At 38.7% G+C, this 14846-nt stretch overlaps 1 protein-coding gene across 1 annotated transcript; it reads right to left on the bottom strand.

Moving 5' to 3' along the window:
- Positions 1 to 1000: 1000 nt before the first annotated feature.
- TXNL1 (thioredoxin-like 1) lies at positions 1001 to 13454 on the bottom strand (the record flags this gene model as incomplete). Its single annotated transcript, XM_010080926.1, has 7 exons — positions 1001 to 1169; positions 7492 to 7596; positions 8308 to 8480; positions 9088 to 9157; positions 9546 to 9668; positions 12133 to 12306; positions 13358 to 13454. Coding segments are annotated over 7 exons (772 nt in total), but the record flags the coding sequence as incomplete, so codon positions are not given.
- Positions 13455 to 14846: the final 1392 nt, after the last annotated feature.

Consider the following 14846-nt stretch of genomic DNA (forward strand, 5'->3'; position numbering starts at 1 on the left):
GCTCGGAGAAAGTATCTGCGCTAGCAGAAAGTTAACTTGGTATTCGCACAGAAATCTGCGACGGCAGAAGAGAACCACCCCACTGTGTTCAGAGGAGGAATGCAAATTAGGACGGGATTTAAGCCTTAGTGGGATTTATGGTAATTAGAAATGTAACAAATTTAACTTTACAAAGAAATTAATTATGCCAATTAAAACACTTAGCAAATTTTACTGGGAGTTTATACAGTATTATACGTATATGGTGCTGATCAATGCCCGATTTATTGAAATTACTTACAGCGCACTTCCAAGAAAATTTACCAAAGCAGCACAGGAATTACAATTAAGATGCAAAATTTGTATTTGCAATAAACATTTCCTTATCAAGATCCAGAGAGAGGAAAAACACCCAGTAAAAGAAATAAGGAATTTAGGTTCAGGTAAGGCACACCAACATCTAAATCCCCCGAACTGCACAGCTTGCTGGAGTCTGGCCGAGAAACAAGGTCAGTATTTTCTATAAATATTAAAAACCAGACACTTTCAAAAGACTCCAAAATTCTCAGTGCCGAACAGCTTGCATCAGCACACCGTTTGTGACACATCTGCAAGTTAATGGAATGGTAACTTAAAATACGCTGCTTCCTCCTCCTATGCTTGCTGAGATGGGGAAGGAAACAGAAATTTCCAAACAGGTGAAGTTATTCCATATTTTGTGGGAACAATGATCCTAAGTTCACTTAGTCTTATAGCTGAGATTTTCCTTTTAGATGGCCTCCAAAGACCACCTATGTTTTATGTATATTTTACATTTTAAACTCTGTGAACAAATGCAAGCTACACTATGGCTTCTGTTTCTAACGATAAGCCAGTGGAGTTTTGGAGCTTAAAGGGAACAAAGGAAGAGCCACAGTTAGTAGAATAACAAAATTAAACTTGCTAAAAGTAATGAATTTTATTTACAAATACATGTAGGAGGATTACAAGAGAAACACACTAGGGAAACTCCATCTCAACAAAAGCAATGATTTATTTGTAATGGCATTAAATGAAACAGACTGACAGTCTCTGGTTATGATCAAGCAATTATCCAGGAGTTGTAGATAAGAGTGAAGATCTCTTTGATTGCGATAAGGCCTTCCAGTGTCTTCTGCGTCCTAGTGGCTCTCTCCTTTTTTGCCAACTACCTGATAAGAGAAAAAAACCAGAAATAGTGTTTAACCAAAACAGTCCTGCCAAGTATTTTTTAAAGCAAGTCTCAAAATAAACAAGTGCAACTGAGTTTCCAACTGTTAATGCATTGAAGCATGCACTACCGGAGCACTTGCAGAAGCTGTGAGTCCCCCTCAAGGGTTAAGAGGGATGCCAGACACACCAGAAACCTTATCTTTAGTGCTCATACAGACAGCAAAGCATCAGTCTCATTTCCCAAAGAGTTAGACAGTAGCTGCAACAGAACAGACCACACTTAAATGTGTTATGCACCAACCATCCAACCTTTGTACGCTATATAAAATATTACGATGGAATAGAACCGCTGGTTGCTCAGATCTGAGTTTGCTCATTTCCCTTGGCACCCTCGCTGAGTACCGCACTGAGAGCATTTACCTTCTAAAGCAGTTCAAGCCTATAAAGAAACCTGGAAGTCATCTGATTTGCAGTTATTCCTTGTCAAAACATTATTCCTTACCAAGTCTCCTTCCAACCTCCAACTCTGCAAACTCCACCTGGAATCAGAGTCAGCTTAGTACTTCCCTTTTCTGAAAAGATCACCGCAGCCACCGGAGCCTGGCGAGCCGATTTGCCAGCCAACAAAGCGTGACTCCAGCGCTCTCTATACTGCTATGCGGGGTTAAAATTAGCGCAGTTCATTGCGGAAGGGTATCCACTCCCCTTCATTAAGGTAACTGAACACAAATCCTGAGAGCAGAAAACAACGCCATTTTGGTCACTTTTCTGAAAAGATTCAGACATAATTCTAGTGCTCTTGCAGACACTTGAAAAAAAAAAAAAATCAATTTTTAAGCCAAAAGAAAATAAGCCTTAAAGTTTAAGACTTCAAACTGCAGGAGGGACCTTGGGCAGGGCACCGATTCCAAATTAATTTTCCATCTCTGAGAAGGTGCAGGCAGAACTCACACAGCCAGAGGTTTGAACTGCACTCACGGAGCACAGAATTTTCACAGAATTTCCCATTACTGCTCATAACAGCCCTGAAAATGAAGGAGCAAAACCTTTCTTGTATTCTAACCCTTTGGCTGACTCCTATAGCAAATATGTTAAGTATTAATCACCTCGCAGTGAAGTGACAATACACCACCCAAGATCCATGCAGTCCCTAGTGAAACACAGAACTATGGGGAAAAAACCAAAACAAAACCAACCCATAGCATCCTTCCTGATCCTTCCCGTTTTTCCATTTCTTGTCAAACCTTACGAGGGACAATCTTTCAGTGTCCAGCTGCTTTCAGTCATCTGAGTTATCCTTGTCACAGAGTAATTAAGATCTACTGATGAAAAGTACTTTTAAAAAAACATTTTCACCTCCAAGGAACCTTTGGCCAGGAGCATTTCACCAAGCTTTAAACTCAAACTAATGCTTAGGGTCAGAAAAATTCCAGTCTGACAGCACAAGGGAAGAAGAAAAATAAAAATCAAAAGCCCAATCACTTGCATTAAGATCCAATTAATCAAGTTAAAAAAAAAAAACAGTTAAACTTGTCAAGAAGCAGTATTTATTCTTTGTGTGTTTCCAAAGCAAACTGTGTTCACACACAGATTAAGCAAAAAAAAAAAAAAAAAAAAAAGAGGAAAAAAAAGAAAAAAGGAAAAACACAGTTAAAAGATTAAAGATTAGGTGTTAGCAAGTGTGGAATATCAATGAAAAACATTGCTATACCAGTCTGAGTCAGAGATTGACAACTCGCCCATGTGTATTATCTGTGAAGATCAATCATACCAATACGGATATTTTGTCATCACAGGCCAAAGAAACACATTTTCTGACCAACCCACTCCACCTTCCCAAAAGGAAACGGGCATTTAAACTTAAACCAAACAACTGGCATTATTCTTTTCTCAGAAGTAGACCCATTTTCCTTCCTTTTACAGGAAAAACTGCCATCTAGTGCATTCTAAGGTAGCAGCTACAGCCTGTGATTCCCACACCAAAGATGACAGGTTTGGAGCAGGCTTTTCGTCATTCATTTGTGTTTTTTTCCCCAGGCATCAGCCCAGAGCCTGACAGTGACAAAGCCACAACCAACTCTACGGGTCATAACCAAGGAGGACTGGAAACACCATTACCGAACCTTCTGGAGCAGAGTTGGTTTTGTTTGTTTGTTTTAAATACATATAAAGAAGTCAAGCAAGTAAAATTAGTAGGATGCTGTTGGAGAACCCTCATCAGGCCACGCACGTACAAACACTCACCACCTCCTCACTGTGTCTTCCCTAAGCAGGTGCCCAGTGCCACAAGACAATAAGGAGTGGGACTTTGCAGCCCACTGCAGCTTGCCTACTTCTAAAGGCTCGCAACAAGAACAGAACACTAAGCTCCACTACGATATTAAAAAACAGCCAAGTCTTGGTAGAGCATTTCACAAGCTGCACCTCAAGCAGCTTAACTAAATTCAACACAGGCTGAAAAAATTAGTTACAGAAAATAATTTGTAGAATTATTGTATGCCTTGTAAATGTCAAGTTCAGGATAACAGCGGGACAGAAATTTGGTAAGGCGGAAAGGCAAATAAAAGTGTTTAAGGTAAGATTTGGAGCAGGGAGCGGAGGGGAAAGATGAGTTGATGAGTCAGAAGGTAGAGAAGGCTTTTCCTGACGGTAGAAGGTGCAGAGAAGGTGGCTCTTGCATCAGTGTTGAGATTGTGGAAAGGGTGAAAGAGATGCTAGATGAGCAGAGGGAGCAAGGAAGGGAGTAGTGCAAGACCACTTCAATCTTATTATTACTTTTTAATTTCTTCTGCCTTTTTAGTTCTTTAGAAATGGGATGTTAAGCTGAAAAACAAACAAACAAAATGTTACAAGAAAAAAAAAGCAGCAGCATGTAGTGCAAATAAGCAGTTCTGAGCAGAAAGAAAGCATTCGTTCAAGAGGGGAAAAAAGAAAATATCCCACAACCTGTCAACAGTCATCTACACCCCAGCCTCAAAACTGAGCAGCAGTATGTTTTATTTATTAATACCAGAAATAAACAAGAACCATAGTGGACATCAATGGTTGCATGCTCTTCCACAAACAGCATGTTTACAGGCTCACCACAAGATTCACAGGAGCCTAAGCTATCAATAATAAAAAAAAAAACCCAGAACTTGTATTTTTACTCTACACTTTTAGCTATCTGCCCAACAAAGCAGTCCAGCTGAGCATCTCTGCATTTGAGATTTGCTTCTGATGCTCAATACACCACAACTCCGATGCAGCCTACTGCAGCAGTTCACGTGGTCAGTTACGCCTTCAGTCTGACCCTTCAGTCAGACCAAGAAACAGCAGCAGAAACTCTACTGGTGTTAAGGATATTTTTTAAAACAAACAAACGTGCCTTTAAACCAAGCTTTCCCAAAGCATTTCAGAATATATCAGATACTGCTAGGAAGGAAATATTCATCCTGGTCCTCCGCTCTTGAGGGCCTCTTAATTTAAACAGGGCAAAGAACAGGTCTCTCCCCACTCCTATGGACTTAACTCACTACACTGCAGTCAGTTTTAAGCAGAAATATTTTCCTTAATGACCTCCTTTTTTCCATCACTCCGAAGACTTCTCTCCTCCACACAGGAAAAAAAAGAAAAGTTGTGAAAGGGAGCAGGATACATGTAACAGACTAAAACAAGCTTGAAAAAGCAGCTTTTACAACTTCACTCACTCAGTCCAGCAATAGCAACTATGTGGAAGAAAATGAAAGAAACTTTTTACAGTGAGACCAAGCAATCACTGGAACAACGTCCAGGGGGATGTGGCAGAGCCCCCATGACTGGAGATTTGCAAGATGCGACTGGACAGGGTGCTGGATAACCTCACCTAGGCTCCCTTTCCCAGGCAAAGCTGGATCAGACGATCTCCTGAGGTTCCTTCCAACCTGGGCTGTGCTGTGATTCCACGTATGTCCAAACTAACTTGCAGCCAAAACCACTAATGAAGAACTGACTTCACTACACCTCTGCTTAGTACTTTTGTTATTTTTCCAGAGTATTTGACAGTGCAAGTACTGGTAGTGATGCCTCACTTATATTAAACACATGAACCAACTCCCTGCTGGAGAAGAGGTGACTTCTTGCAGTGCTGCTGGTGTTAGCAGAGCAAACATGAGTCTTCCTCAACTGTCTGAAGGACATGGGACCTGCAGTTACATACCTGAATAGCTGAGCAGTAAGCTGCGGTACACTAAAAACATGTGTTCACATCCCACCCCAGCTGGGAAGCAAAATACATTAGCCTGATCCTTCACAGAAGTCATTCAAACCAATGGGGTTTTATTTTTTTTTTTACTTTGAAACCAAACATGCACACAATCAACCCAGCAGCTATGGGATCAATCATAAAACCACGTCTGGAATCACATTCATGTCCACGTCTTAATTCAAGCCCTTCAAATAAGATATTCAACAGATTCTTACAAACACTTCTCAAATTCAAGGGGAAAAAAAAAAAAAAGCATTCCTCCACCTTGCTACTCACATTGCAATACTGTTTCTGTTATAATTAAGAGAGAAATGCAAACAGTAGAGACAGACTGAGATGAGAGAGTGAGACGAAAGCAGTGAGAAGTAGTGTGGGTAACTACTCAAGGAGATGGAAAGTAAGGTTTCCCAGTTAATCTACCAACTTAAATATAATTAATGCCCTACTCTATATTAAGGTTTTGTAACTGACAGGATCAGTGGAAGAGAGGAAACAAAACCCCTAAGAGCACTGCAACTCTGCCAGACTACACATCCCATTTGCTATGATGAAATATTTTAACAGCCCAATATTAAAACTACATGTTCAAGAAGCAAAACAGGAATACTACGTATAGTGTTGATAAGTATCTGAATTGAGACAGGATTAGCCACTTCATAACCCAGTAACGCCTGCTCCTCTTTTTAAGGCCATTCTGACCAGTTCCCAGCAGAATGACAACACCGTGGGACTGTCTGGTGCCTACACGTCTCGTAGGTTTGCACCCCCTCCCCCGCCATTTAAATGGGTGTTGCAAGACAAAGGCAAACAAACTTTCAGTACTTTTGAAAGCAAAACTAAATTTGCAGAGTTTACAGAGAACCGAAAGCGAGGCAGAGATCAAATTCTGAGTCAGCGTAGGAGTCCCATCAACCTCCCAACAATACCAGAAAGTACTGCAGATTAACGATGTTAAAGTACTAATTGCAAACTCATTGCGGGGGATGCCCTAATACAATAAGTACTGACAAAACTCCATATAAGAGAAAAATTTAAGCAGACTGTAAGTCAATTAACATATCTATAGTTTTAAGATAATTGGAAGTGCTGTACTAGGAAGGTGTAGAATTGATCTCCACTTAGTTTTAGTACAGTAGAACAACTTTTTCAATGACTCCAACCTCCACTGAAAGGCAACAAAACCTATCAAACTTCTATTTATTAACGTAATTATCACCTGCAAAGATACTAAGTTTCACACGTAGAAGTTAAGATCAAGTTCTGACATTAAAAATTCCAAGTGCATGACATGTTGGTGAGCATTAGTGGTTTTAACCTTCTGAAGTTATAGGTAGTTTGGATAACAAATTCTGTGGGGCTTTCCATGGTACTGGTTACCGATGAAATAGTTTGTAGGCAGGTGTTACCGGAGAGTTTGCCCTTTTACAAAGGCTACTAAGTTTTAAAGCAGTGTATTTTAAAGACTTACTACATTTTGAAAAAGTTGTAAGTAGCTTTAAAGTTTCAATCCTTTCAAACCTGTTTCACATTCTCAAAAAAAAACCCCAAGAATTACGAGTGCCTTATTGTTCAGCACTAGTGTGTCTAAGGTCTTACCGCAACAAGCTGTTTCCTTCATTTCCTCTTCAAAAAGCAGATACGTTTAATGTAAAGGACACATTGCAACCAAATATTTTTCACATCTCAAGCTTACTTAATGTTGCCCAGTGAATAAAATCCTTCAGTAAAGCAGAAGTTGAGTCAAACACAAGAAGTCTGCTTAAGTTGTACATGAAATTGCTTCTCTACTTCCATCAGAAAGCAAGTTTCTAAATCAAGACATGAATCTCATAGCTGCTGAAAGAACCAACATTGTCTATAGTGTACATAACTTGACAAGTTTTCATATACACATTCTTACTAGTTTTTACAAAGTTACTGAACAAAAACTTGTAAGCAAGACTAAAGATCTGTAAGATAAAGCTACACACTTTCTTTTGGGTGCCAAAACTAACTTGAGTTGTATCAGTGCAGTAACAACCAAATGTGTTTGTTCCGTCAACCCATTTTAGAGTAGGTTTAACACATTCAAAAGTGATTTTAAGAAAGACACTCACTCGCTTGAAGTCATTCATATTTGTTGCTTGGACTGGAGTCCCAATAAATGTGAAGTACGTGATCCTTGTTGTCTCTTCATCACCATGATTGGATTGGACAAACAACTAAAGAAAAAAACCCCAGACACAGGAGTTAAGGTAAATTGTCCATCCCTGAATTAATACAGAAAACGTTAGGTGCCCAAGATTTTTGAACTAACCAAACTAACACTTTATTCCAATTATAAAAGCCTCTCTAACTGCAAAGGCTACTGTCCTCTATTTAAAATAATGTTGACATAGAATGCTATTATTTTCCTGGTAGTTTGCTAAAAGTTCGCACAGCTTGGATTTCCTCAGCTTCCAGTTCTGACCTGAAACCACACTCAGCAAGCAAAAAAGGATCTAAGAAGTCACAATTTACTGAAATCTGACCTGAAGTGAAGTTAAATATCAATTTAACTATGCCTGCTGAAGCTCCGAAGACTATTCACGTGTAGTTTACTACTACAGCTTGCATCATTACATGTTTCACAGCATGATACCTCATCTATGAAGTTATTTTAGAGTTTCAAACAAATATCAAGCTTCATTTGAAATATGAACTAAGGAATTATTGCTGGAACCACTGCACTTTTCAAATTGTACAAATGAAAGAACAATTTCTTCTGCATGAAGTAGTACTAGTAAGGAACTTGGGAGTCAGAAGAGCAATGAGATGTTTGTGAATCTTCCCACACTTGACTGTAAGCAACGAAACCAACAACCATGCAAAGTGCTCTAAAAGCCTATGAAGTTTTCAGCCTGCACAGACCTCAGAACAGAAACTTTACTTACAGTTACACTATTAACATTCTGAAATTTCACATAGCGAAGCTGGATAATGCCATCTTCTTTAATATCATCTGGTGTCAGCTCCAGGGCTTGAGTTGGTTCACTTCTTTCTGCTTCTTCAAAATCCATAGATCGTGGAAGGTTGATGAAGATTTTTATGTACTTTGGACCTTGCCCTGTATTAAGATATAGGAAAGGTATTCTGTTGTTTAAATATATTTTCAAAATGCTGCTCAAGAAGCCCTCGCTTATCACAGTCTCTAGAACTACTCAAGGAAAGCATGAGCTTCTATAGCTGTAGTAACTTACCACCACCCTGCGTGCTGAAGGACATCCAAAGTTGCACTACTCGCCTACATGTCAGAAACAGAATTTCACAGGCAAAAAAAATACAATAAAGAATCTAAAAATAACAAGTCTTGTGATATAACATCTGAACACTTTATGTAGTTTTATAATGTGAACGGAGTTACCATAAAAACTAAGCTATACCTTTCAGTAGCTCTCACACTAATTCTTGAATGAAATGTTTCTCTTTGCAGCATTATCAAACTACAGTAAATATTTATATTTGTGTCCTATCAAATACCCCTGTGCAAGGTCAGTGAGAAACAAATGAGCTCATTTGTTATGCAATTCATTTACAACAAATTCATTGAAGCTACTGTAGGATTCTCAGAAGGCAAAAAGTTCCACGGGCAACCACATCATTTTTAGAAAATTCAGCTACACATGAGCAAAGCTTTGGTTTCAAAGATATGATTAACCAGACACTTCACTCACCATTATCTGGCCCCTGAAGTTTCATAGAATAAAGCTTGACAGGTTGACTAAAAGCTACAGTAATAAGCAGCTGTGAAGAAAAAAAAAAGTTGCTGTTAAGTACTGTTTTCTTAATTCTTAAAAAAACAGCACAATAATTAACTAGAAATAAGTCTGACTTTTGAAATAAAATTAAGTACTTAGCTTTCGCTATGTGCCACACATGCACTAGTCCGTCACTTGAAAATACCAGCAAATGCTACTCTGCTTGGAAAACTTTCCATACATAAAAGGATGTGAAACCAGAAAGACTACAACCACCTCTGTACACTAATTTTACTTACATCCTACTACCACGTCTCCATCCTTTCTTACACTATCATAACAATATAAAGCAGACAAGTTCTTTAAAAAAATGCCTGTAGACCAGAGCATCATTGATAATATCTCACCAAAAAAAAAAAAAACATCTACTGTACCTGCTCGTCACAGTCTGATTCCAAGTAGGTAGAGTCTTTACGTAAACAATTATCGAATCCATGCTCATCACTCTCATTAAGACATTCACAGCCGGCTTTATTGATAAATGGCATTAAATCCATCTGAAAGTAAAAGCAAAAGCGTTGCTAAGTGCACGATAAGTGTGCCATGAACGCATCTGGGATTAGTAAGCATTGGAACGAACAAAATTCTTCATTCAACAGATTAAAATAACAAGACACACAGAAAACCTCAGGGGTTTATATCAAGAGACATTACAAACAAAAACCATGAATACTGCAGTATTGGATGTGCCCTGTTCATAACGAAACAACATTTCTCCCTTCCATTCAAAATCCCACAAGCTTGCGATTCTGAGAATAAGAAACTGGGCACAGGGAGAATTTTCAGGTACACTTTTGATGAACAAGACTACAGCACCACAAGTCATGCCACAACACAGACAAACTGACAACAGACTGGAGCTAGGATCAACTTAACAGAAAAAAACTAAAACAGAAATGGGCCTCTCAAAAATACACTACATATTGCAGAGCAAATAAAGACCACCACTGTAGTTCTTACTGGGCTTTATACGCAAAGCTAGGGTGTGCTTTTTTTCAAAGGTCGTATATTATTCTTTGGGACCTAACCTATGCCTTTCAGAAGTGTCCTGGTTTTAGCTGAGACAGAGTTAACCTTTGTCTTTCGACATTCCCATAGTTCCACAGAGGATTTCACAATAATCACATCTGAACGCTTACATTTATAAAGTGATGTGCAACAGTTAGCAAGTAGCTGAAATGCTAGAAATTCAAGTGACCTCTGCCCTCGCAGTTTATTTATACGAGAAACATTCAGCTGGATTTGCACCCTGCTTACATTTGCCCAACTGGATACAGCTAGCTGTGAATTTAATACTTAACCTCCAAAAAAACCCTGGTTTTGCATTTAACAACATTATTTGGGGTTCATCGCAGCCAAGTTTAATGCATTAGATTCGCTAATGCACAGTACAGCAACTAGCTGAGCACGGCACTGTGACACACGATTTAGGTGAAATGCAATACACCACACCACTAACTGTGTTGGTAACTTTTGGTAGAACAACAGACAACCTCATTTAAGGAGTAATACTACACCAAGGATTGCTTGGAGAACACCACCTAGGACAACAGCTCTGGGAAAGTGTTTTGTCACATTAGAGTTCTCATTTACATGTTTGTCAGTACAGCTGTCAGACAGGCTTAACGATTTGCAACGCACAGTTGCCTTGAGGTAACATGAAAACACGGAGAGCACGGTGAAAATGGTTTCCTGAGAGCACCAATATTTCTAAGCAGATTGCTCCTTTATTTAACTTTTTGCCAAAAAAATTCAAGCATCCCTACAAAGTTTTGATCCATCATGACATGTATCATTGTTGTACCATTATCAGACAGGTAAATCATGCAATGAAAAAAATCTGTTTATGAATACCAATTTTTAAATTCTCCAATGAAATTTTAAAATCAAGTTTTAGTTATGAGAGATTTTGATGCCATGTTTAAAAAAATGTATTTAGAACTGTTCACTTTTTTACAAGTTACTAAAAAGTTACAAGTTATTTACTTAGTTTGCATTATTTGTGAATGCCTGCGCAGCAATTACTGGAGTGACATGCAGTACCCCTACAGAAGCAAAATGATACACGTGAAGCATTAAATTGAAAGCAAGAAGTGATTCTTGCATGCTGCTCAGACCAGGCACGTAACCTTTCTCAAGCATTCCAGTGACTTTTTTTTTACTTTATAACCTTGCCATTCTTTTACAGGCAAGAAGAAATCTAGTGAGAACATTTCTTAGTACCATCTACTTTTGCAAACGTTAGCAATTAGGCAAAACAAAATATATCATGAGCTACCGTTTATCTTACAATACCCTCCCAAAGGATTCGTAGTTTCAGGGCAAGCTGCTATAGGGGAGGACGGAGCTGAACTTTTATGAAGGTTAATTCCTTCGGCAACACAATCTCTTCCTCCTCTTTTTTTAAAGGAAAAAAAAATGGAATAAAGAGGATTAAAGAAAGAGTAGCGAGCAAGAAGAAAAAAGGAAAAACCTAAACAAACCTACCACCACATAAAAAAAAAAGAGGATTTCTTAAGGAACAACCAGAGCAACTTTTCAACATTTTTGACAGCCTTGTCTAACAATGTCTTTTCCCACGGACATTTTTATACTTTAAAAAATATTTTGGGGAGATAGATTGGGTTGTCTGAGGAAACAAGCAGAATAATCAGCTGTAGCAAAAAGTTCATCGTAAGACATGAAATTCATTATTTTAATGACTAAGGGCTCTGCATGGAGATTTTTCTTAAAACACTTTAGAATTCTCTGACCATACTTCCTAAGTATGTACATGTTCATTTTTTAATTTTGTCTGAAAAAATGAAACCAAGCTAAGTGATCTTTTCAAAGCCCTGAGGAATTTGCAGTTTTGCCAAAACTAGTATTATTTGACTTAGGTATTTTTAAAAAGCAAGAGATGTTTTTTAAAATGTTCAAGTTATGCAAAACCAAAAAAAAAAAATCTTAAGAGATGCATACATATCCTTTTGGGATATCTGTATCCTCACTGTTTCCAGGATCATTCTCCAGGTGCTGTTTAATTTTTTCTTCTAAGCCTACAGCATCTGCTCCTTGATACTGGTCGATTCGCACTTTGTTTCGGAAAAACAGAAATGTTGGTGTTGCCGATATATTATTGGTAGCAGCTGTTCCCTAGAATACAGAAATTAGTTACAAGCATTACCAAACAGAGTATTACCAATATTAGACAGAAACATTAGCTTACTTCACCTAGATAAGGATGCACACACCTGATATTAATCAAGCTGCAACACCTCAAACATCACAAACAATATTTGTTATTTTATAAGCAGCTTTAACTCAGACAACATTTTAAAATTCATTTCAACTCTTCAGATGCTCCTAATCCTTTACACATTGGGGCATTCGCTGAATGAACTTCACATTGTCAGTAGATTTGTTGGTAAACCATTGCAATGGTTTAGTATTTCTCATTTGCTCTCAAAAGGGGAGGGCAACTTCACTCAACACTTCTATTTTACAAGCTTTCTTTACATCTGCATTCCTTCCCCTCCCAACCCACATTCACGCACACCCCCAGGAATTGCAGCCTGCTGGTGCAGAAGGTGAATTCCATTTGATTTCTACTTGTATTCACACCTGTCATGCACCCATAGTATTTTTTTCCAAAACTTTCCATAATGTGTAATTTGCAAACATTCAAAATACTTCCTTTCAACATACCATTGTTAATTTTTGGTAACGACCCTTAATCAATAGCTCAGCTGCAACACTGTTTAAAACAGCTGAGTAGCACTTGAGAAGAATCTAGTCCCACCAATCATATCAGTTTATGGCATTTTTTATTTTGCCAAGTAACTATGCTAGTATTTGTTTGGAAAAACTCTTTAATTCATACTGGTGCTATCATCTACATTTAACCGTATTATCTAAATAGTACAAGCAGCAGGAACCATTAAACTGTCTGTACACTACTTAAATGAAGGACACCACAGTGATAACCGCAAGAATACTTTTCTAAATAAAAGGGCTGTTTGTTTACATCTTTGTGCATAACCCAATTTTGGAGAATTTCATAGCAGGGCTATTTGTAATTCACTAAACTTGTCAAAAGCCACAGGATACTGCTCTTAATATACTGTCTAAAGAGTTTTTCTTCAGGCTTCCCATTCACTACACTATCTGCTCTCTTAAAACTGCAAATATGTTTTTGAATACCAACCTGGCATTGATGTACATCTACTTCCAAAAAAGCTGCCTGGGGATATTTGTTACTCAGAGCATTGAAAGCTGGGGCTATCCTTAAACAAGGGCCACACCTGTGAAAACAAATACAGTTTAAGTTAACTCAATCTTAAAAAAAATAAAATATCTGCCCCAAATACAATTAGCACATGCACGTTCTTACTGATATCCTTGGTGCATGTAAAAATAACCTTCCTACCTGGCTGACAGATGGCGAGCAATCCTGCTGATACAATTAAGAGTGACATTTAGAAACACATCACCAAGTGTTAATTCCCACTTCCTCAAACAGTTTCAGTGTCACATGATTAGCTTCACCTATTAATTAATACTAACTTCCTATTTTCCACCTAACAGGTTTAGCTCCCGCTAAACAAAGTCCTGCTAACTAAAGTGACATAAGGGAGGGCAAAGAGTTGCCTGCTCTTCCTGAAACAGCAAAACACACTCTAGTGAGTTACGAGCACTCCATGTTACCTCCTGGGAAAAAAAAATAGTATCTACAGTAAAATCTACATAGCACTTGAAATATTTAACAGTAATAACGTATCAAAGCTTTAGCAGGAACCACAAAATTCTTACTACAATGAATCTCACCTACTACAACTGTACTTACTTGACCCTGCTAGAACAGACCTGACTTCTGCCAAATAAACTGTATCACCTCAGCTGAAAATTTGTATTTGTTGATTATTACACCTTTGCTGGCATATATAAAGTGCCCAGGTGCAACTGTTCCCACAAAGGAATACTCCCACAACCCAGCTTGCTGTGAAAGAAGGAACTAAAAAGCAAAACTTTAAAAAAAAAAACCCCAGTGGAAAGTACCTACTGCGGCTGATCAACATGAGCCTAAACCAGAGAGAGCTCTGTCCATACGAACCTGCCAACACGTACGATAAAAAAAACAGACGAGATCTGCTGCTGGACAGGGTATAGACCCGCCGCGGCGTGACAAGACCAACTCACCAATACTTACAGGCTGGTACATCAAGGCATTAATCTAAATAACACACTGGGCTGTCTGTAAGTAAAACACTTTCCTGGGCAGAGGGGTGAGCAGTGTCACCACCTCCACAGCTCCAGGTGAAACTGACTTACCTCAACCAAGGCACTAAGCACACCTACAGCATCCAGACCCCTTCACACACACCGCCAGGGATCCTAGGGGCCTCTTCACCCCAAGCACAACATCTTTCCTGTCAGACCTTAAGTCTTTTTGAGCTTTAAACAGCGCCTTCCTGACCTGCAGCTGTTTTTTTTTAAGCCAGCGTGGTGCCTGACCTCCTCAAGCACCTGAAGAACTTGCAGCTCTTCCCTACAGTGACCAAAATGATACAGTATTTTGACACCTCACCTTTAAAACCTTGCCTCCCTTCCAAAAAAAAATAATGAAAAAACATGAAAATACCTCAAAGACGCTTCTCTAGGCCCCGGGGAGCCCATGAGGCCTCGGTGAGGGGCCT

The sequence above is a fragment of the Pterocles gutturalis genome, unplaced genomic scaffold (genome assembly GCF_000699245.1).
Source record: "Pterocles gutturalis isolate BGI_N339 unplaced genomic scaffold, ASM69924v1 scaffold50344, whole genome shotgun sequence".
In the NCBI taxonomy this organism is placed as follows: domain Eukaryota; kingdom Metazoa; phylum Chordata; class Aves; order Pterocliformes; family Pteroclidae; genus Pterocles; species Pterocles gutturalis.